Source organism: Sarcophilus harrisii, chromosome 1 (genome assembly GCF_902635505.1).
Source record: "Sarcophilus harrisii chromosome 1, mSarHar1.11, whole genome shotgun sequence".
Classification (NCBI taxonomy): Eukaryota; Metazoa; Chordata; class Mammalia; order Dasyuromorphia; family Dasyuridae; genus Sarcophilus; species Sarcophilus harrisii.
This window is the reverse complement of record NC_045426.1, coordinates 626810400-626833873: the sequence shown is the minus strand read 5'-3', so window position 1 is coordinate 626833873 and position 23474 is coordinate 626810400. Positions and strand designations below refer to the sequence as shown.

General features: G+C 33.6%; 1 protein-coding gene across 4 annotated transcripts in view; it reads right to left on the bottom strand.

Annotated features, from left to right (window-relative positions):
* KHDRBS3 (KH RNA binding domain containing, signal transduction associated 3) overlaps positions 1-23474 on the bottom strand; it is a 260581-nt gene that overhangs the window by 49413 nt on the left and 187694 nt on the right. For 3 of the 4 annotated variants that reach the window (XR_004231106.1, XR_004231107.1, XM_031947233.1), the window contains exon 7: positions 7156-7238. Coding sequence is in view for 2 of the 4 variants with exons in the window: in XM_031947233.1 (XP_031803093.1) it covers positions 7156-7238 (83 nt within the window). In the remaining 2 variants the exon portion in view is untranslated. Of the gene's footprint in view, positions 1-2039; positions 2139-7155; positions 7239-23474 lie in introns of those variants that run through there. The other variant, XM_031947234.1, reaches the window with a different exon arrangement.

Here is a 23474-nt window from a genome sequence, read left to right as displayed (position 1 = left end):
TCAGCCAGTGCCAACCTGCAAGACTACTTTGTATTTATTGAATACACACTTATGTGTATATAGATTATATGCTATATAATACAGCATGAGGACAAGAACCTGTTTCATTTATATCTTGGTAAACCAAGTATTTAGTACAATACCTGGCAACAGATTTAGTGTTGGTTAATAAACTGTATGTTTTTGTAGAAGATAGGCACATTAAAATACTGTTAGTGAAGTTATGAACTGGTCTAATCATTTTCAAACAAAATTTGGAATTATGCTAAAGAAGTACCTAAAATGTGCATACCTTTTGGCTTAAAGCTGTTAAGCTAGTCTAAGTCACTAGTAGGCATACATATCCCACAAAAATCAAAAAGAAGGTTCTCTTTACATGAAAATTTTTCTAAAAACAGTTTTCAGCCCAACAAGAGAGAGGTAACCAATGAAATGCCACTGTTTGGGGATGAATAAAAAACCTGGGGCACGCAACCATAATGGAAAATATCTGTACTATAAGAAATGATGACTATAAAGAATGTTTGAAAGACTGCAAACTTACAATGACCAAAGTAGGCCCTTAAGAACAGCAGTGAATATATACTTTCCTCCCCAATATGTGTGTGTGTGTGTAGTCAATATAGCTTGTTTATAGAGGGCTTTAAGATATGCAAAGTACTTTATATGCTAATTCAATTCATACCCACAATAACCTTTTAAGATTAATGACATTACTTTTTTTTTTTTTAGGGGGGAGGATACTGATTTATATTTAATCTCCTTTTTTTTTCTGATGCAGATGGCATTTTTTGTGCAAAGTTTATTGAGACTGCTTTATATTACTGAACCACTGAGAAGAACCAAGCCTTTCATAGCTGATCATCACACATTCTTGCTGTTAACTGTGTACAATGTATTCCTGGTTCTGCACTTATTTTGCTCAGCATCAATTCAAGTAGACCTTTCCAACCCTCTCAAAATAATCCTGCTGATCATTTCTTATAGAAAAATAATATTCCATTATCTTCATATACCACAACTTATTGACTCCATCCTCAATTGATGGGCATCTACTAATTTTCCAATTCTCTGCTACCATAAAAAGAGCAGCTAAGGGTCCTTTTCCCTCCATTATGATCTCTTTGGGATATAAGCCCAGTAGAAACACTGCTGGATCAAAGGGTATGCACAGTTTGATAACTTTTTGAACATAGTTCCAAATTGCTCTCCAGAATGGCTGGATTCGTTCACAATTCCACCAACAATGTTTCAGTGTCCCAGTTTTCTCATATCTCCTCCAATATTCATCATTATCTTTTCCTGTCATCTTAGCCAATCTGACAGGTGTGTAGTGGTATCTCAGAGTTGTCTTAATTTGCATTTCTCTGATCAAGAATGATTTAGAACATTTTTTCATATGACTATAGATGGCTTTAATTTTGTCACCTGAAAATTATCTGGTCATATTCTTTAACCATTTAACAATTGGGGAATGACTGGAATTCTTATAAATTTGACACAGTTCTTTATATATTTTAGAAATGATTCCTTTATCAGAAACATTGGCTGTAAAGATTTTTTTCCAAGCTTTGTGTTAACCTTTTAATCTTGTTTCTGCTGGTTTTGTTTGTGCAAAACCTTTTTAATTTAATATAATCAAAGTTGTCCATTTTGTCTTTTATAATGTTTTCCAGTTCTTCTTTGGTCATAAATTCCTTCTTTTTCCAAAGATCTGATAGGCAAATTATCCCTTGCTCTCCTAATTTGTTTACGGTATCAAGATTGCTGATATTACTAATCCCATTTTACAAATAAGGAAACCAAAGCTGAAAGTGGTTAAGTTGTCCAGGGTCACATAGTTATCTGAAGCAATCTCAGGTATTGCTAGTCCCATGTACAATTTAGTTCCCTAGGTAGAATGGGAATGATAGAATATTGTGTTGGCTGAACTGTTATTTCTTGCTTTTTTTTTTGTCTCTGATATACAGGACAGCTTGCTTGATAGGTGAATAGGGTATGAGATATATTTGGAAAATAAATGTATTTTGATGTAAAAATGCAAGCTTACTTTTTAAGATTTAGGAACCATAGGTCCATTCTATCCTCTTCTTAAGTCATTTTGCACTATAACTCCATATTGCTTATGTCTATATATCCTGGTGAAAGGAAAGGATATGGTAGTGAAAGAACAAGAAACCTGGGTTCTAGTTACAGTTCTATGACCCTAAATAAGTCAAGCAAGTCACCACACTGAGTCTAATTTCCCTCAAATATAAAAGGAGGGAGGGTACTAGACAAAATGATTTCTAAAAATCAATTCTATTTCAGCTTTCCATATTTATAACACAGTAATTCTCCTTCATCCTAAAAAGTAATCCTTTGAAAATTTCATTGTCCTTTCACTTTTGTAAGAATTAAAAACGAAACTTTTTGAAAAAAAATAAAAAGGGGAAGAAAAGCACTTCAAACAAAATTAACCAACATGCCAACTAATCTTAATATATATGTTTTCCATTTCTATTAAGAAGAAAAAGACTTCATTCTAATATGAAATATTTCCTCAACAAGGCTGAATTTGTCATTCTATTTTAATACTAGTCAGTTTGCATTTACATTGTTATGGTCATTGTTTACATATCTTTCTCTTTTCCACTTTGGCATGGTAAGATTAAGAATGATGCCTGTAGTACTAAAGGTCATAACGAGCAGAAGTGGTCAAAGTATAATAAAATGTTTTGCTTCTTTTATTTAAAAATAAAACTCTATTGAGAGAAAAATGGTCAAAGAAGAAAACCCAGGGGTCCTCAAACTTTTTAAATAGGGGGCCAGTTCACTGTCCCTCAGATTGTTGGAGGGCCAGACTATAGTAAAAATAAAAAAATCTTTGTTTTGTGGGCCTTTAAATAAAGAAACTTCATAATCCTGGGGGAGGGGGATAATCATCCTCAGCTGCCGCATCTAGCCCACGGGCCGTAGTTTGAGGACCCCTGCTTTAGACAGATACAATGATGATAATTCACTACAGAGAAAAGGCAGAGTTAGTCAATTCTTACTTTTATTTTCTCTTCTAAGAAAAATGATCTTTGCATTATAAAGGAAAGACTTAATCAACAATGTGTCATTGTATGAAGAGCTAGAGATATAAACATGAAGAAGAAAATCCTTTTTCACAAGGAGCTTACATATTAGTAGGAGAGAGAAGTACATACATCAGTATATGTGAATAAAGAGGATGAATGCAAATAAAGGCAAACTAATTAAATAAAAGGTAGTACGAGGAGGAGAATATTAACATCTTTCCCAGTTTGGGAAATTAGGTGCAGACGTTCTTGCAAAAGGTATTACTTTAAAAGCATCTAGAAAGAAAGGGATCCCGAGTAACTGGTGAGAAAAATGCATTGCAGATATGATGGGGAATGCATGAGAAATGGGAGAATGGTGGCTGTAAAAGCCAGAGACAGGAGATGGAGAGTCATGAGCATGGAAGAAGTGAAGACCAGTACGACTAGACTACAGAGTGGGAAAGTAATACTTATAAAGGCGGAAAAGTAAGGCTGGGGCTAAAGTATGAATTTTTGAGAATTAATAATAGTTTGGCAATACCATTTGTCACTTTTTTTTAGTAATCAAAAATATAGTTCACACCTGGCAGAAGAGTTCTAATGACCCACTTTCCAAAGATACTTATAGTATACAGAAAACATTTTCCTAGAGGCAGCTGGGAATTGCAGGAGTAAAGAAATACCATGGTGAGAGATAAATGTAAAGAAAATTGCTTTGATTACTATGTGGAAGAGAATGGATTAGAATGAAGTGGAAAGCAGATCATTTAGGAGTCCTGAGAGTCAGAACTAAGGTGTTTAGCTGAGTGGTCTAATAATGTGTAGGATATATGAGACTTGGCCCAGGTATAAACACCAAAGATTTGGCAACTGACTGGATATATGAAGTGAGGGAGGTTATGAAGGTTATGAACTTAGGATACTAGTGTGGCTTTGGAAAGGCATCAAGAAATTTCAAGAGAGAAAGTTTGGAGAAAAGGAAAAGATAATGATAATGAGTTCAGATTTGGACAGGCTAAATTTGAGAGGTCCTCAAGACAGTTTGAAATGTCAAATTTGGGATGTAAGACTAAAGCTCAATGGAAAAGCCCAAGGCTAGATATGTGTATCAGTCATCTGAGTTAATGCATGTTACTCTTTGTAAACATAACAGAACTCTTTGTAAACATAAAATGCTACATAAATATCAGTTGTTGCTATCAAATGTATATAGAGATGTTAATAAATAAATAAAAACCATGGAACCTAAGTAAGTTATTGAGAGAACATAGAAGGGAGTTTAGGAAGAACTCTGAGGAACATCAACAACTAAGATGATCAAGCAAGTCACCACACTGAGTTTAACTTCTCTCAAATATAAAATGAGAGTGTCCTAGACTAAATGATTTCCAAAATCACTTCCAGTTCTAGCTTTCCATCTTTATAAGACACTACATTCTCCTTCATCCTAAAAAAGTGACCACATAAAGATCATGAAACTTTTTTTAAAAATCATAGTCTTTTTAGTTTTGGAAAATATCAAAAATAACTTTTTTGGTAAAAAAAAAATAAAAGAAAGAAAAACACTTCAACAAAACTAATCAACATGATAACTAATCTTAGCATATGTGACATTTTATTCTAAAAGTTTTCCATTTCTACTAAATAGAGAAAGAAAACTAAAGAGTAGTTAGGCAGAAAAAAAAAAAAAAAACAAAAACTAGGAAAGAATGATGTCAGAAAAATCCAGAGAGAATTTGTATAAGGAAAGTAGTTGACCATGTTACATGCAGCAAGGAAGATTAAAAGGATGCAAACTAGGAAAAGACTATGAAATATGACAATTAAGAGATTTAGGGGATAAGAATTTCAGTCAGTCAATATAACATGTTTGGTTTTTGTTAGATATTATGCTAAATTCTAGGAATTAAAAAGGGGGGGAGCAAAGCAAAATTATCTTTGCCCTCAAAATGCCCGAATTCTAATGGAAAAGATAAGGTATAAACAATACCTATATAAAATACACACATGCACACACATGGTAGATAAAATATAATCTCAGAGGGAAGGCTCTAGCAATGAGAACTGAGAGATGGGAGGCTGAGGAACTGATGAACTTCTTAAGGTCTTCTGCAGATGACAGCATATAACTAAATACTGAGGGAAACCTGGGAAGTCAATAGGTGGAGTTGAGAATAGTAGTTCAGGCATAGGGAAGAGAGTAAATATAGTGTTGTATATGGAGGAAGAGCAAGGAATCAAGAATTTTGGTTAAGTGAATCTATGTCTTGGTTTTCAAAAAAGGGAAGAAAAAAGAACCTGCTATTCATAGCCCTGTGATTCCTGATTACATTCTAGAAGGCTAACAATCTTTAAGGAAGCAGTGTCATGCCAAATAAACATTATTTCTTTCTTTTAAAAATATATTTACTAAAATGATAGCAAAGGGGAATGCCATAAAAACATTTCATCAAAACATTTAATTAATATTTTCACCAGCCCACATGATCATTTGATAAAAGTTCACAACACTTTCAAAGCGGCAGAGCTTCTAGAGGGTTATTTGTATATTTTAATTATTGCAGTTATTTCAGTTCTGACTCTTCATGACTCCATCTGGGGTTTTCATGGAAAATATATTGGGGTCGTTTGCCATTTCCTTCTCTAGATCATTTATAGATGAGGAAACTAAAGCATACATGGTTAAGTGATGTGTCCAGAGTCACATAGCTAGCAAGTATCCGAAGCCAGATTTGAACTTGGGTCTTTATGATTCTAGGTCTGGCACTCAATTCACTGCATCACTTAATAGCTTAATGTATCTTATTTAGGTCTAGATTAATTTTGATAAGATTTTTTCATCTCATTTAGAGTTAATCACTCATAACTCCAGGGCTTTTACTCTGCGGGTTATCTCTAATTTTCCTAGTTTATTTGTACATAGGTTTTTGTGTGCTATCTCTACCATTTGACTATAAGCTCCTTGAGAGCAGAAGCTATCCCTAGTCTTCCTTTGTATCCTCAGTACTTAGCACAGCACCTCACACATAGTAGGTCCTTAATACATGTTTAATGACATACCTGACTGATCACTGAGTAAAAAACTACCTTAGAGTTGAAGAAATTTCTAGTCCCTAGTTAAATTCTTAATGAGGACAAAGGTCCCCTTCTCTCAAGTCTCAAGACTTCCAGTAAATTGTTAAGTCTTGATAAATTCTCACTTGGTGTTCTTATCAGTTTCCATGAATTCAGCTTTGTCTTTCTTGAACTCTACTTCTGAATCATCATTTGCCCATTAAACACCTTGGAATGGATGTTCTTGTAGGCTCAGTACAAAACAAGTCATGACTTTTCCTCTGAAAAATCACCTCCTCTTCTGAATTCCTATTTGAGGCCACAGCACTACCATCCTCTCAGTTATCCAGGCTCACAACTTAGATGTGACTTGTGACTCCTACTTTGAAATCACCCAACAGGTCCAATCTGTGATTAAAGCCTTTCATTTCAGTTTTCACAGTCTCTCTTCTCTCTTCCCCCACCCATTTCTCAAAACACAGCCAGCCTTTTGCTGTTGTGAATTGACTTGTGATTGGTCTTCTTGACTCAAGTTTTTCTTCACTATAATCCATCCTCTCCTCAGCTACCAGTGATTTTCTTAAAGAGTAAATCTGGCTATGTCACTTCCTTACTCAAATTCCAGTGGCTCCCTATTATCTCCAGGATCAAATATAAATCATTTGGTATTTAAAGTTCTTTATTAATTTGCATTTTTCCTACCTTTTCAATGTTCTTCCAATATATTTACCCCTATAAATCTTCTATTATCTCTAGCTAGGGGCAGAGAGACTGTTATTCCCTTTTCTTAGAAAAAATTCAACATTATAAACACTTAATGAATCTTTGTACAATGACTGATGAGTTTAGTATACTTAAAAAAAAAACTTAAAAGAAACACATCAAATTGAATTACCTCTATTTTATGGGGAATACCATACAGGAATCATAATTCTAAAGATGGTGGTCTAGTTAAATATGCTGTGGTTGAAATATTACTTTATTTTCTACATCAGACAAAAAATATGGTTTGGAAATTACTCTGTTTCAGTTACAATAAATAAGGATTTATCCTTACCTTTGTGCTGGGGTACTATAGCTGTTATCATAGGAGTCATAACTTTGCTCATCATAAGCAGTTCCATATCCATCATCATACTCCTAAAATATTAACAGGAAAAACATAAGTAAAATTTTAACACAAAATCCTGGAGGAAAAAGACACAGGTAAAAAAACAAAATAACCTGGCTCTTACTGGATATTTAATAAAACAAATAGGACTCAAAATGCACCTCTATAAAGGGATCACATAGGATATTCTGACACTAAAAAATATTGCCAAATACACTTAAATTTAAGAATCAGTGGTTTTTATTGTATAGTTATTCATTTTAGATTTACTTTCAACTTATCCATTCCAAAAGCTCTATCTTACTATCTGGAATCGTAATCTAAGTCAAAAATCTTTGCGCATCACTTCAACAAAGGGATACTATATTAAGATCAAGAGTATGCATAATGATTATAAAGAAAAGACAGGTTTTTGTATCTTGGAATATATAATCGAATTCAAAAGAAGAATTTTACTTTGAATCGCCCAAAACAAACAAACAAAATTACTATATAGTAATTGTATTTTATACAAAATAAGAAAAATAAATTAGTTTTGCAAAAATTAGATTCTATGTTTATTTTAAAGCCCATTATTATGTATTAGATTGTGATTGGCATGAGAATAAAAATATCAAAATAGCAGCTCTCATTTATGTACTTGTAAAGTATACAAAGCATTTTCTGTATAAGACAGTCAAATAGTACAAATATTACAACCATTTTATAAATGAGGTTCAGAGATAGTAAATTGGCTTGTTTAGAGTCAAACAGCTATTACATGGACTGGTAACTAACATTAGTTGATTTGTGGGGCTCCTGATTCCAAGTTTAGGGATCTTTCCATTTCACAACCCTTGACTTTTATAATTATATTGTGTAATGGGCAACTGTCCTGGAAGCAAGCTCAAAAAACTCTGCAGTCAACCCTGGGAGGTTTTAAGCCTCCTTCTAGAAATGCATGAAAACAGTAATTCTGTGTAGTGGGGGACTCTGTGCCTTCCTCAGAGCATGTAATTTAGGTATGATATGACTATTTGCTGACCAAATACATTCTGGTCAGGTATAACTTGAGTGTGTGACACCAAAGTACAAGTGAAATAAGTCTCTTCTTCTTTTGGCTGTGCAATATGAAGATGAACCTAAGTCTGGGACAGGGGAGCAGCATTCTCTTCATGAGCAAAACCTGTGTGATGGTGAAGGCTACTTTCTGTTTTTAATCTTCATTCTCCTGAGGTAGGAGATCTTGTGAGAATGGGAAAAACTGGAAGAGGTAAGATAGGACCCAGCTGATTCTGAGGAGAGACCCGAGGAGATTTCTCTGAATTGGTTGAGAAGTGGAATGCCCTGACATGGACAGATATGTCTATTAATCATGGTGTGTGTGTGTGTGTTGTATGGGGGTGAAATAGTGAGATGATTTAGGAAAATTTCTTGGGCAAGTGAAGGGAGGATGGACTAGAATAGAGAGGCAGCTGAAGTAGGAAGACCAATATAAAGGCTATTATAGTAGTAAATAAAAGAGGTAATGAGGATTTGTTCTAGTGTTGACTATGTGAATAGAGAAAAAGAGATGTAAATGAACTCATATCTATAACAGTAGCTCTGACAATCATAGAAAGACTAACTTGCTTTGATACAGTAAAGTTGCTTTATGGGCAAAATCTTAGACCTTTAAATACTAATGTCATGTGTACATGGCATTATTTAATTAGAATTTGCAGATTATTTTGCTCACTGGATATCTGACTTCTTCCTATTTAACTTTTTTAGAAGTGGAAATCAGCTTTTTCCAAGATTTTATTTTATGATGACCCCTCAATAAGTTTTGCTTTAGGATGAATTTATACCTATGTTATGCTTGGAAAACAATATTTTTCCATATGATGTTACTTTCATAGAACATAAATGATACCAACTTTCACCACATTATTCCCAAATTAATCACTGTACTGAAATTTATTATTATGTAAAATATTTCTTAGTTACTTATGGAAAGCACAGTACTCTGAAATCTAGCACATGTAACTAGAGCTACTTCTCAAACCATCCTCTCTCAGTGGCAGTTTGGGAACTAAGAGCTACATCTCTTTTCAGAATTTTAAGGTTAATTCTGAAGGACAGGAGGTGGTAAGAGGACATTTTCCATCGTCAGATAATTTTATATTTAATACTGGAGGTAATGTAGAATAGTAGTTTATTAAGTAGTAAGTAGTGTTGATTGTAAGACTACATACTTCAAAACAATCACTTTTAGTTATATAATGGGAAATGGAATGGGAAGAAACTAAACTGAATTAGCCCAGGTCTGAGATGGTAAGGGCCTGCATATAGGTGGCACATGTGTAAGAAAAGAGAAGGGGATGTTTATAAAAAGAGAAGGCAGACATCACAAAACTCAACATAAGACTGGATATGCGTGGTATTTGAGAGACAGAAGCTAAGGACCACATTAATGCGGTGGGAGTTACCCCAGAGTATGATAGTAACTTTGAAATAATTAGAAAGTTGGGAAGAGGAAAGTATTTGAGGAGGCCCCCCCAAAATCAATTAGTTCTGTTTGGGACACAATGAGTTTAAAATACCCAGGAGCCATTTAATTCCAAAGACCAAAAGGCACCTGGTAAAGTAAAACTATTGCCCTGAAGAGAGATTAGGGCTGGTTAAATAGACCCAAAAATCATTTGCATGTAGGCAATGATTACACCAGTGAGAGCTGGTAAGGCAGATAAGAGATAATACTGAGACAAAAAAGAAGGCTTAAGATAGACCTTTTAAGGATATTCATGGTTAATGTGCATGACACTGATGAAGATTCATCCAGCAAAGGAAACTGAAAAGAAGGAAAACTAGCATACAACAGTGTTAAGAGTAAACCTAGAAAGACAAGAGTATCCAGAAAACTAGAGTGATCAACAGAGTCAAGGACAGGATAAAGATGAAAAAAAGACCATTAGAGATCTCTGACAATTTTTGAGAGTACAGTTTCAGATTGCAAAGGGTTTAGAACTGAGTTTGAGGAGAAAATGAATTGGGAGCACTTATTATAGATGATCTTTCCAAAGCATTTAGACAAGAAGAAAAGAAAAGACATAGGACAATAGATGGTCAGATCGAGTGAGGTTGTTTTTGTTAAAGGCTAGGAAGATATAAATATCTTTGTAGGCAAAAGGAAAAGGAACCATCACACAGGGAGTTTGAGGATTATTAGAGACTGTGGTTTGATAAGGGAGGACAATCTACAAGAGAAGGAAAGGGATAGGCTCAAGGGTGCATATAACAAAGCTTTCTTTGACAAGGAGAGCCCCTTTTTATATGAGATAGGAGTGAAGGAGAAGATAGTGAGGAAGGGTGAAGAAAAGATAGCTCTTGATAAATCTGAAGCAAAATTCTCTGCTGACAGAGCACTGGGGAAAGGATGTACTGAAGGATTTGAGAAAAGAAAGTTCTGGATAATCACCTGTGTGAATAGGACAGGAAAATGATTTCAAAGGTACCAAAAGCACTGTTTTGCTGTAATGAGCAAATGCAGATGAGCTTATGTAAGACCAATATATAGTGTATCCAATCAGTGTGGTTCTCTTGTTTTTCTCTAGCTTCATTTGACAACATATGTATGGTAGGGTTGAGGACCATCAAGTTGTGATAACCAAAAGATCAAAATAGTGAAGAAGACAAGAGTCAAAACAGTATATAGAGATGAAGTAATTCTCAGTGACTAAGATAAGAAAGTGAGAACCACAGCCAGTGTAGGACTGGTCTGTAAAAGATAAGGAACTGGAAGTAGTGATGAAGACAAAAAACAGGAATTAAAGCTTTTAAGACAAAAGGAAAAATGGAATAATGAATGACTATGATCAGCTACAGAAAAAGAATAATTAACATGGAAGGGGAAACATCTGTGTATGAAGGCAACATGAGGGACAGCCAAAACTACAAGTGTAATTGAGATGGACATTTGCCTCATTCTTTTCCCCCATTCAGAAATGTACCTAGCCTGACTGAATTTTCCCCCATCGGACCAACCATAAAGGATTCAGCTGATATCATAAATCTTTGTTATACGTGTAATAATTCTGATTATATTCTTTTTTGTTCATCTGATCAATCAATACTTAGTGCCACGCACTGTGCTAAATGCTGAGGACACAAATATGAAAAAAAAGAAAAACAGCAAAGACCACCCCACTCTTTCCCAAAATTTTCTGACTCAATTTCTTTTGAATATGGCATATCCATCTAAAGTCATAGATTTCATTTCATCAAGTATCTGTGATACCTATGACATCAAGTTTGTGTTCCATATATTAGGACCCCCTTCTGATTCCTCTTGTTTGTTGCTTAAACTCTGGACATTTATGCCACTGACATTTGAAGATATGAATTTTTACTACTGACTCTTTTCTTGGATTTTTTGTCTTCTGTGAACTTCAGGGTGTTTCATTTAATTAAACTTCCTTTACTAAGTGTATAGGAAACATATAAAAATAATTTTTACTATAAAATGATAATATTTAGCATTTACATAGTACTTTAATATTAACAAAGAATTTTACATAAATTATTAAATATGATCACCACATTGCTGAATAGAATATATCCCAACACATTTAGCTTTTAAAAAATAATTCTCAAGAAAACCAATTATTCTTGTATATGTTGACCTATAAACAAAACTCTCATTTCACCAATACTACTTTAAGATGTAGTAAAGAAAGATTGGCAATCATCTACTCCTTTTTTCCCCTCAAACAATACCTATTTAACCCAAAGCACTATTCACTAGATAGAAACAAAGTATGGTTATGAAATGCAAGATGATAGCTGGTGGAAATGAAGTTTCCCAGTAGGGAAAGGCCTGGACTGTACTGGCCTCAGCCACACAGGAATCAAGAAGCTTTTTCCTTAGGCTCTGAAGTCTATTATGCTTGTTTCCTTACTTAATGGCAAAGAGCAGCATCTGTGGCAGCGAATTTTCAGCCCACCTCTACATGAGCTCACATGCTACCTTTGCCACATACTATTTTATGACTGTGGGCAGGTGACTTGACCTTTCAGTTTCCCAGGAAACTCCCCAAGAATAAAAACTGCAAAGAAAGCATTGGTAGAGTAAGTTCCTCCAAAGGGAGCACCTTATATCAATGAAATCGCAGATCTAAAGAAATAAAAACAAGGAGGTATGCTGCGCTAGATGTTCTCTGGAAATATAAAAGTGTTATAATATGAATTGCATTTTAATTTCTAATGCAAGATATATGGGATATTAAAACACTACTAACAAAATACCATAATATACTTAGGATGTGAAAGTAAAATTGGTGGGCTCAAAACTATTTTGTAAAAATGAAAAAGTAGGAACCAAAGCTAAAATTTGGGATTTTCATTATAATAGGACACATTTTGTTGAGCTTAAAAAATTATGGAAGTGAATTCCTTCTGTGACTCATATTAAATATTTAAAATAATTTGTAATCAATCCATATACCTGCATTAGATAAGGAATTGTGGAACTATCTTTTTATTTACAATAAAAAGGGGTCCCTAAATGCACATTTAAAACACATTTTCACAAACATTTTTCCCAGACTCTGCACTATCTTAATTAAATTTCCCACTATGGAAAACAATCCAATTGCAACAGTTTAGAGATTAGTTAATTGTCAAATATCATGCCAATCGTTATTGCACTGGGAAAATCTACCATCAGTAGAACTCTTGTATAAACCCCTAGCTACATTGAAACCTCAAAAAAGCATATAATTACATCTTCAGGTATGTTGTAGTTTTCACAGAATAATGGAAAACACAAAAGGGGGATGGCTTCAAAATTACTTTAAGCACAATTTACACTTAACAATTATCACAGACATTTAAAATTTCATTTTTTGTGGTAGTAGGCCAAAAAGGCTCTAGTATTTTGTGGGAGTTGGGGGGTTAAGAAGGCTAGGGATTAGTCTTTCTTGTGACAGCCTGCATTTGCTCCAAATGCCCCTTTGTCTCTTGCCTAGTAAAAAACTGCTTTGCTGCCTTATACAACCTTTCTTGCTGAACCCTAGGAATGCTCTTTCTGACACTTTCTTATCTGTGACATCAATGGTAGAAAAGTAATCAAATGTATCTAAATCAGATACCCTACCCCCCCTTTCTATCAAACTCTGGGCTCTCTTACCATACTGTAAAGTTGCCCTGTTGTATAGGTTAAACTCAGAATGAAATAACTTGATGAGCTGCAGACAGTGCCATCATCTGAGGGCTGAACTTGGCAGCAGACACTAACATTATTTTTCTTTCTCTTGTTATGGCATCAAGATGATCTCGCCCAAAGCCCAGACTCTACTGGATTAACTTGTATGAAGTTGTTGATGTATTTTGTCCCTCTAGAAACTTAGTAGTATTTTATCTCTTGGTGACTGTAATTCTGATTGTGCCCCTTGCTCTCTTCTTCCCTTCCAACTCTTTTAATTGGTTCCTTCCTCCTCACCCTGAAATTAAGCACTTTACTCTAGGGTCATATAACATCACACACAGAAAGACCTACTGTATCTTAAGTATCATTGGTCTGGTTGGGCTCATTTGTGAAACTTCTATCTTTCAAAAAGTAGTTGTTGGGCCATAACCTTTCCCACTAAAAACCATCTTCATTGTCACTAGCTATATGAATTAATAAACAGCTACTTTTCATATTTTACAATTAAGTAAGATAATTATTAAAATAACATTTGACTCAAGTCACTTTCTGTCTTTTGTGAAGCCTAACATAAAAGAATTTTTGTGAAGATTTGAACACAACATATAGTAAAGAGGGGAAGATATAATCAGGATGAATAAGAAGTCAGAGTGGGGAGGAACATGAGTCATCATTTAGTCTAATATGCTCATTTTATAGGTGAGCAAACTAAGGTCCAGTAAAATAAACTTGTCAAAAGTTACATAAAGAGCAATATAAGTTGTTCTTTTTGAATCATTTTAATCATGCTTGACTCTTTGTGACCCCGTTTGATGTTTTCTTGTTAGAGACATTGGAGCACTTTTCCATTTCTTTCTTCAACTCATTTTACAGATGAGGAAACAGACAAACAGGGTCAAGTGACTTGCCCAGGGTGACACAGCTAGTAAGTGTCTGAGGCCAGATTTGACTTTGAGAAAATGAATCTTCCTGACTTCCAGGCTCTCTAACCACTGTAGGAGAACTGGGGTCAAACCTAGGTCCTCCAACTCCAAATTTGGTGCCATATACTTATTTGTTTTTATTTGTTGCTGATAAAGCTAGGGATTCACAGGAATTGCTTTTGGAAGAAAAGTGGAAAATCATACAAATAAGTACACTGGGGTCCCAGATATATGAAATAACTTCCTCAAGATCACTTATGTAGGCAAGAGGAAAAAAGTTTTTCTTACCCTTAATTAAGGATTCTTTCCATGATATCCCAATAGCTCATAATTCAAATAAAACATGAGGCCAAAAGCATATACTCACTTTAGCTATGTGGGGCATATTTAAGAATTAAACTTTTTTCGAAATTCAGGTATCTGGCTTTTAAAACAATAATTCAACTGATAATATGTGTCACAAGCAATCACTTGTAGTACTGGTATAATGATGGATCTTATATGATCTTATATCCATCATTATTATTGACAAAAGAAATAAAGCTAAGTCATATTTAGATAATGGTTTTACCGATAGCAAAGTGGTTTTCTCAGTCACCTGCTAAAGCAGATAATGTGACTATCAGTTTAACCATTTTACAGATGAGAAACATGAGGCCTAAAGACTGAACTTATTTCAAAATTAAAGAGAAGCCATGATTTGAAATTAGATCTTTTGAACATATATCCAATGTCCTTTCAATGCCACCAATTTGAATCAAGAAATTTTTAAAATTGCCTATTAATCAGATTGTAGCAGTTTATTCAAGAAATCATTCATTCTGACCAAATGAGACGTATACAAGGAATGCAAGTATATTTCAACAAACAACATAACCAAAACAATTCAGACCGCATGACTGTCTCAAAAAATGCACAAAAATTCTTTGGAAAAGTATAAGACTTTTGTGCTAAAAATACTACAAAGTATAGCCACTGAGGAACCATTTTATTAGGGAAAAAAAGCATCTTCTTTTTTTTTTTAAATCACATAGAACAATTTATTTAGTCATTCCCCAATTGATGAACAGACCCTCAATTCCATTATATTGCACTAAGAAGGGATGCTATAAAAATATTTTTATACCTATAGAATTTTTTAATCTTTTTTTTGGATACCTAGTAGTAGTATTGTTAGGTCAAGGGAGATGCATGATTTTATAAACCTTTGGGCATAGATCATATCTTTTGATCATTTGTTAATTGGAGAAGGGTTTTATATCTATTTATCTATATACATATATATGTATGTATGTATGTATGTATGTATAATTGACTCATCTTCTTATACATTTGAGAAATGAAGCCTTCATCAGAGAAACTTGCTTCAAAATTATTTCAATAATTACTTTTGCTAATTGTATATAACTTGTTTATTCTATTCTCTCTCTCTTTTCAACCTGTCCCTTTTTTTTAATTATACCTTTTTATTGACAGAACATATGCATGGGAAATTTTTCAACACTGACCCTTGCAATCACTTCTGTTTCAACTTTTCTCTTTCCTTCCCTCCACCTCTCCCCTAGATGGCAGGTACAACTTAAATACAATATATGTGTATATATTTATATAGTTCTCGTTGCATAAGAAAAATCGGATTTAGAAAAGTAAAAATAACCTGGGAAGAAAAACAAAAATGCAAGCAGTCCACATTCATTTCTCAGTGTTCTTTCTCTGGGTGTAGCTGATTCTGTTCATCACTGATCACTTGGATCCTCTCAATGCCAAAGATAACCACTTCTATCAGAATTGATCCTCATATACTATTGTTGTTGAAATGTATAATGATCTCCTGGTTCTGCTTATTTCACTCAGCATCAGTTCATGTAAGTCTCTCCAGGCCTCTCTGAAATCATCCTGTTGGTCATTTCTTACAGAACAATAATATTCCATAACATTCATATACTACGATTTACCCAGCCATTCTCTGGGTAATGAGCATCCATTCAATTTCCAGTTTCTAGCCATTACAAACAGGGCTGCCACAAACATTTTTGCACATATAGGTCCCTTTCCTTCCTTTAAGATCTCTTTGGGATATAAACCCAGTAGAAACACTGCTGGGTCAAAAGGAATGCACAGTTTGATAACTTTTTGAGCATAGTTCCAAATTGTTCTCCAGAATGGCTGGATGTATTCACAATTCCACCAACAATGCATCAATGTTCCAGTTTTCCTGCATCCCCTCTAATATGTGTCATTATCTTTTCCTGTCATCTTTGCCAATTTGACAGGCAGGTAATGGTATCTCAGAGTTGTCTTAATTAGCATTTCTCTGATAAACAGTGATTTGGAACACCATTTCATATGAGTAGAAATAGTTTAAATTTCATCTGAAAATTATTTGTTCATATTCTTTTGACTATCAGTTGGAGAATGGCTTAATTTCTTGTAAATTAGAGTCCATTCTCTATATATTTTGGAAATGAGGCCTTTATCAGAACCTTTAATTATAAAAATGTTTTCCCAGTTCATTACTTCTCTTCTAATCTTGTTTGCATTAGTTTTTTTTATACAAAAGCTTTTTAACTAGATATAAAAAAATTTTCTATTTTGTGATCAATAATGACCTCTATCTCTTCTTTGGTCACAAATTCCTTCCTCCTCCACAACTCTGAGAAGTAAACTATCCTATGTTCTTTTAATTTATTCATAATCTCATTCTTTATGCCTAAATCATCAACCCATTTTAATCTTATCTTGGTGTACAGTGTTAAGTGTGGGTCCATGCCTAATTTCTGCCATATTAATTTCCAGTTTTCCCAGAAAATTTTGTCAAATAGTGAATTTTTATCCCAAAAGTTGGGTTCTTTGGGTGTCAAACACTAGATTGCTATAGTTATCGAATATTTTGTCCTGTGAACCTAACCTACTCCACTGATCAACCAGTCTATTTTTAGCCAATATCAAATGGTTTTGGTGACTGCTGCTTTATAATATAGTTTTAGATCAGGTACAGCTAGGCCACCTTCATTTGATTTCTTTTTCATTAGTTCCCTTGAAAGTCTTGATCTTTTATTCTTCCATATGAATTTTGTTATTTTTTCTAGGTCTTGGGAGTCTGATTGGTATAGCACTAAATAAATAGATTAGCTTGAGTATTATTGACATCTTTCTTATATTTGTTCAACCCATCCAAGAGCATTTAATATTTTTCCAATTGGTTAGATTTGACTTTATTTGTGTGGAAAGTCTTTTGTAGTTTTGCTCATATAGTTCCTGACTTTCCTTGGCAGATAGATTCCCAAATATTTTATACCATCAATAGTTATTTTAAATGGAATTTCTCTTTATAGCTCTTGCTTTTGGATTTTGTTGGTGATGTATAAAAATGCTGAGAATTTATGTGGATTTATTTTGTATCCTGCTGCTTTGCTAAAGTTGTGGATTATTTCTAATAGCTTTTTAGTAGAATCTCTGGGATTTTCTAAGTATACCATCATATCTGCAAAGAATTATAATTTGGTTTTCTCATTACCTAATCTAATTCCTTTAATCTCTTTTTCATTTCTTATTGCAGAAACTAGCATTTCTAACACAATATTGAATAATAATGGTAATAATGAGAAAACTAGTTTCACTTCTGATTTTATTGAGAATGGTTCCAATTTATCACCATTACATATGATGCTTACTGATGGTTTTAAATAGATGCTACTGATTATTTTAAGGAAAAGTCCATTATTTCTGTACTCTCTAATGTTTTTAATAAGATTCGGTATTGGATTTTATCAAATGCTTTTTCTGCATCCATTGAGATGTTAATTTGGTAATTGATATAGTCAATTATGCTAATAGTTTTCCTAATATTGAACCAATCCTGCATTCCTGGTTATAAATCCTACTTGGTCATGGTGTATTATTCTGGAGATGATTTTCTGTAATCTTTATGCTAGTATTTTATTTAAGATTTTTGCATCAATGTTCATAGGGAGACTGGTCTATAATTTTCTTCCTGTTTTCATCCTATTTAGGTATCAGTACTATGTCTGTGTTATAAAAGGAGTTTGGTAGGACTCCTTCAATCCCTATTTTTTCAAATAATTTATATAGTATTGGAGTTAATTGTGCTTTAAATGTTTGGTAGAATTAACATGTAAATCCATCTGGTCCTGGGGATTTTTTCTTAGGGAGTTGGTTAATAGCTTGTTCCGTTTCTTTTTCTAAAATGGGACTATTCCAGCAATTTACTTCCTCCTCTGTTAATCTGGGCAGCTTATATTTTTGAAGGTAGTCATCCATTTCACTTAGGTTATCAAATTTATTGGCATAAAGTTGGGCAAAGCAACTCCTGATCATTGTTCTAATTTCCTCTTCATTGGTGGCAGTTCTCCCTTTTCATTTTTAAGACTAAAAATTTGATTTTCCTTTTTCTAATCAAATTTACCAAGGGTTTATCTATTTTTTTGGTTTTTTCATAGAACCAACTCTTAGTTTTATTTATTAATTCAATAGCTATTTTACATTCAATTTTATTAATCTCTCCTTTTTCTTTTTTTTTTTTTTTTTAGAATTTCAAGTTTAGTGTTTGACTAGTGGTTTTTAATTTGTTCCTTTTCTAGCATTTTTAGTTGCAAGCCCAGTTCATTAACCTTCTCTTTCTCTATTTTATCCAAGTAGGCCTCTAGAGATATAAAATTTCCTCTTATTCCCGCTTTGGCTGCATCCCACACATTTTGGTATGATGTCTCACTATTGTCATTTTCTTGGGTGAAATTATTAATTGTGTCTATAATTTGCTGTTTTGCCCATTCTAATCTCATTATTTAGTTTCCAATTACTTTTTGATATATTTTCCTCTGGCTTTTTATTGAGTGTAATTTTTATTGCATTGTGATCTGAAAAGGATTCGTTTACTATTTCTGCTTTTTTGCATTTGAATTTGAGGTTTTTATGTCCTACTATATAGTCAATTTTTGTATAGGTTCCATGAGCTGCCAAAAAGAAAGTATACTCCTGTCTCCATTTAGTTTTCTCCAAAGATCTATCATATCTAATTTTTCTAGTATTCTATTTACCTCTTTAACTTCTTTCTTATTTATTTTGTGGTATGATTTATCTAATTCTGAGAGTGCAAGGTTGAGATCTCCCACTATTATAGTTTTGCTGTCTTTTTCTTCTTGCAGCTCTCTTCTCTTTTAAGAATTTAGATGCTATACCACTTGGTCCATATATGTTTAATATTTATATTGCTTTATTATCTATGCTACCCTTCAGCAAGATATAGTGCCCTTCTTCATCTCTTTTAATTAGATCAATTTTTGCTTTTGCTTGATTTGAGATCAGAACGGCTACCCCTGCTTTTTTGACTTCACCTGAAGCATTGTAGATTCTGCTCCAGCCTTTTACCGTTACTATGCATGTATCACCCTTCTTCAAGTGTATTTTCAGTAAACGGAATATTTTAGGATTCTGACTTTTAATCCAGTCTGCTATCCGCCTCCACTTTATGGGGGTGTTTTTCCCATTCACATTTATAGTTAAAATTACTAATTCTGTATTTCCTGCCATCTTGTTAACCCCAGATTATGCTTTTCTCTTTTCTTTCCCCCTTGCTCCCCTCCCAATATTAGACTTATGAGAACCACTTACTTCATGCAGCCCTCCTTCTTTAGGATCCCTTCCCCTACCTTAGAGTCCCTCCCCTTTTCTTAAACCTTTTCATTACAATTTCTGTATTTCCTTCTATTTAGCTTATTCATTTCCTTTTCACTTTTCCCGTCCCACTGTTCAATGAGATGAGTTTCTCTATAAATCAAATATGTCTATTTTTCTCGTTGAGCCAATTCTGATGAGAGTAAGATACATACTATGTTCATCTCCCTCCCTTCTTTCCCTCAGATATAATAGGTTTTCTTTGCCTCTTTGTAAGATGTAGTACCCTCCACTTTTCCCTTTATCTGGTACAATTTTCTTTCCACCTCTAACCTTTTTTATAAGAGTTAAACCAAATTATACATGTATTCTTTATGTACACTCATAACAGAAAGATAGTTCCCAATATTTCTTTTTACCTTTTGATGTTTCTCGTGAATCCTATACATTTTGTTTAGTTCTGTGTGTTTTTTTTTTTTTTTTTTTTTTTTGTCAGAAATAAAGGTAATTAATCTATTTCATTGAATGTCCATATTCTTCCCTGGAAAAAATGCTTGTTTTGGCTGGGTAAGTTATTCTTGGCTGCATATCAAATTCCTTAGCCTTTTGGAATATCAGATTTCAGGCACTTCAATCCTTTAATGTGGACACTGCTAGATCCTGAGTAATCCTTATTGTGGCTCCTTTGTATCTGAATTGTTTTTTTCCTAGCTGCTTGTAGTATTTTTTTTCCTTTATCTGATAGTTCTGGAATTTAGTCACAATATTATTTGGAGTTTTGTTTTTGGGATCTCTTTCAATAGATGATTGATGAATTCTTTCATTATCTATTTTGCTTTCTGTTTCTATAACATCTGGGCAATTCTCTTTAATGATGTCCTGAAAAAAATAGTGTCTAAGCTCTTTTATTCATCATGATTTTCAGGAAGTCTAATAATACTCAGATTATATCTTCTAGATCTATTTTCCAGGTTACAAAATATTCAACAATCCTATTCTTTTCCCAAGTACGTTTTTAACATTTTTTCTATTTTTTCATTTTTTTGGTTTTGCTTGATTGATTCTTGGTGTCTCCTTGAGTCATTCATTTCCATTTCTTCAATTCTTCAATTCAATTCAATTTCTTCAATTTAACGAATTATTTTCTTCATTTTCTTTTTTATTTCTTTTTGTAATCATCCAATTGAGTTTTTAAAAGAGTTGTTTTGTTTTATGGAATTTTTTCCATTTAGCCAATTTTATTTTTTAGAGAGCTATTTTCTTTTTCCAATTCACTAAGTTTGTTTTTCAGGGAGTTGAGTTGATTTCTTAATCCACTCTATCTTTAAATTAGTGGGATGACTTATCCAGACCCTCTTGCCAAGCTTCCCTTTTCTTTTCCCATTTTTCTTCTAGCTCTTTTGTAAGAGCCTTTTAAATTTCTTCTATGACATCCTTATGTGGTGGGGACCACATCATATTCCCCTTTGGGGTTTCATCTAGAGACAGTCTGTTTTTAGTCTCCTCCAGGTTTGAAGTTTTCTCTCTATCCATATAGAAGCTATCTATAGTTAGAGCTCGCTTTAAATTTTACTCATTTTGACAAAAACAAAACAAAACAACAACAACAAACGCCTGCAGTCTGCTTTTAGGGCAGTGTAGTATTACCAAGCTTCCTCTACAGACAACAGGTAGTAGTAGTGAAGTAGCATGGGACAGCAATAGCTGTGCTTGTGAGTGGTTGTGTACTGAGATACTGTTGAGTCCCTCCTGGTATTGGGTGTGTGTGGCCAGGTCCTGAGAGACCCCAGTGTTTTGGGGTTAGAGTCTTTATCCCCTGTGTTTATAGCTTCTCTGCTGATCTACTTGCTTGCTGCCAGAGCAAAGTAACTCACACTGGGTAAAGCTCTCCCCACAAATTTTCTGCTGACTGAGACCACACCAGACCCTTTTCTGGTATATTCATCATTGGCTGCCTTCTGTGCTCTCACTGCCTGCCTGAGGTCTGCACCTGGTCTAATTTTCCCCACCTGCAAGTAAAAACAGACCTTTTCTGGTGAATTTTGGGATTATCTTTTGTTGGTAATGTGTTACACTCCCAATATTCTTGAGTTTTGACAGTAAAGCAATAATTACGAGGCTGTTTCATAAAAGTAGTAGTCTAAGGGCAAGAAAAAGCTTAGATAGACCTGCCATCTTGGCTCCAACCCTCAAAAAAAAGCATCTTTTAAAAACAAACAGCAGCCATAATATGAAATGGGCAGAACACTAAAACCTTTTCCAATAATTTAAGAATGAAACTTGGATGCATACTCTCCCTAATAGTATTTGATGATAGTTTTGAAAATAACAGCAATAGCAATAAAAGGAAACAAAGAAATTAAAGGAACAAAGATATGTAAAAAGGAGATAAAAGCATTCTTGTTGACTTATAATATTGTTTTCTTGGAAAATCCTTAAGGAATTTGCAAAGATACTGAGGAAATGTTTTGAACTAAGTTGCAGGCTACAAAATACTCAAAAATAAAAAAAAATTAATTTATAATTTTAACAAAAATGAGGAAGCATTAAAAGACAGGGGAAAAACTCATTTCAAATAACTATAAAATGCATCATGTACTGAGCTCACCCTCTCAAAGCCTCCTAAAAAGATGTTTTACATTCAAAATATTCCTTAAAGTAACTACATAATAATTTAAATAACTGGGGTAATATTCAGTGCTCATAGCTAGGCTGTGCCAATAAAATGAAAATGGCACTACCAAACACTATCAAAATTAACTTCCATTTTTAATGCTATACCATTCAAATAACCAATGGAAAATTTTAAATAATTCTGTCAAATAGTAAAAACATCATTTTAAAAATATGAAAAGAAGTAGAGATCAAAAGGAAATGGCACTTCTAAACCTCAAACTACATGACAATATTGTAGTCATAAAAATAACCGGGTATTGGTTAAAAAATAGAAATAGGATCCATGAAACATATTAGAGTAGGGAGATGCAAATACAACAGAACTCACCAATCTAGTGTTTCATAAAATGGAAAGCATAAATTACTAAAAAACAAAATAAACTTTTTTTAATAAAACAAAAGCAATTGGGCAGCAATTACACACAAATTCAAACTTATACCTTATTCTATAATATTTTCTAAATATATTATAGCAATCTTGGTATTAAATATCATAATGTAGAAAATTAGACAAGAAACAGATCAGATATCTTTCACTGCTATGAGTTAAAGATATATTCTTAACTAAGTGATAGACGCAATTAACAAACTATATTTGATTACTAGAAATTAAAAAACTTCTGCACAGACAAAATTAATACAACCAGCATAAGAAAGGAAGTGGTCAAATATGGAAAATCTCCACAATTTTGTACCAAATTTTTATAAGGCTTGACATTCAAAGTACATATACTCTATTCTCTCTCCCAATTGCCTAGTAGATGAATAGTCAAAAGATATAAATAGTTCTCAAAAGAACTGCAAGAAACAAGGCTCCAAATCACCAATAATAAGAAAAACCCAAATCTAAACATTATGGTTTCATC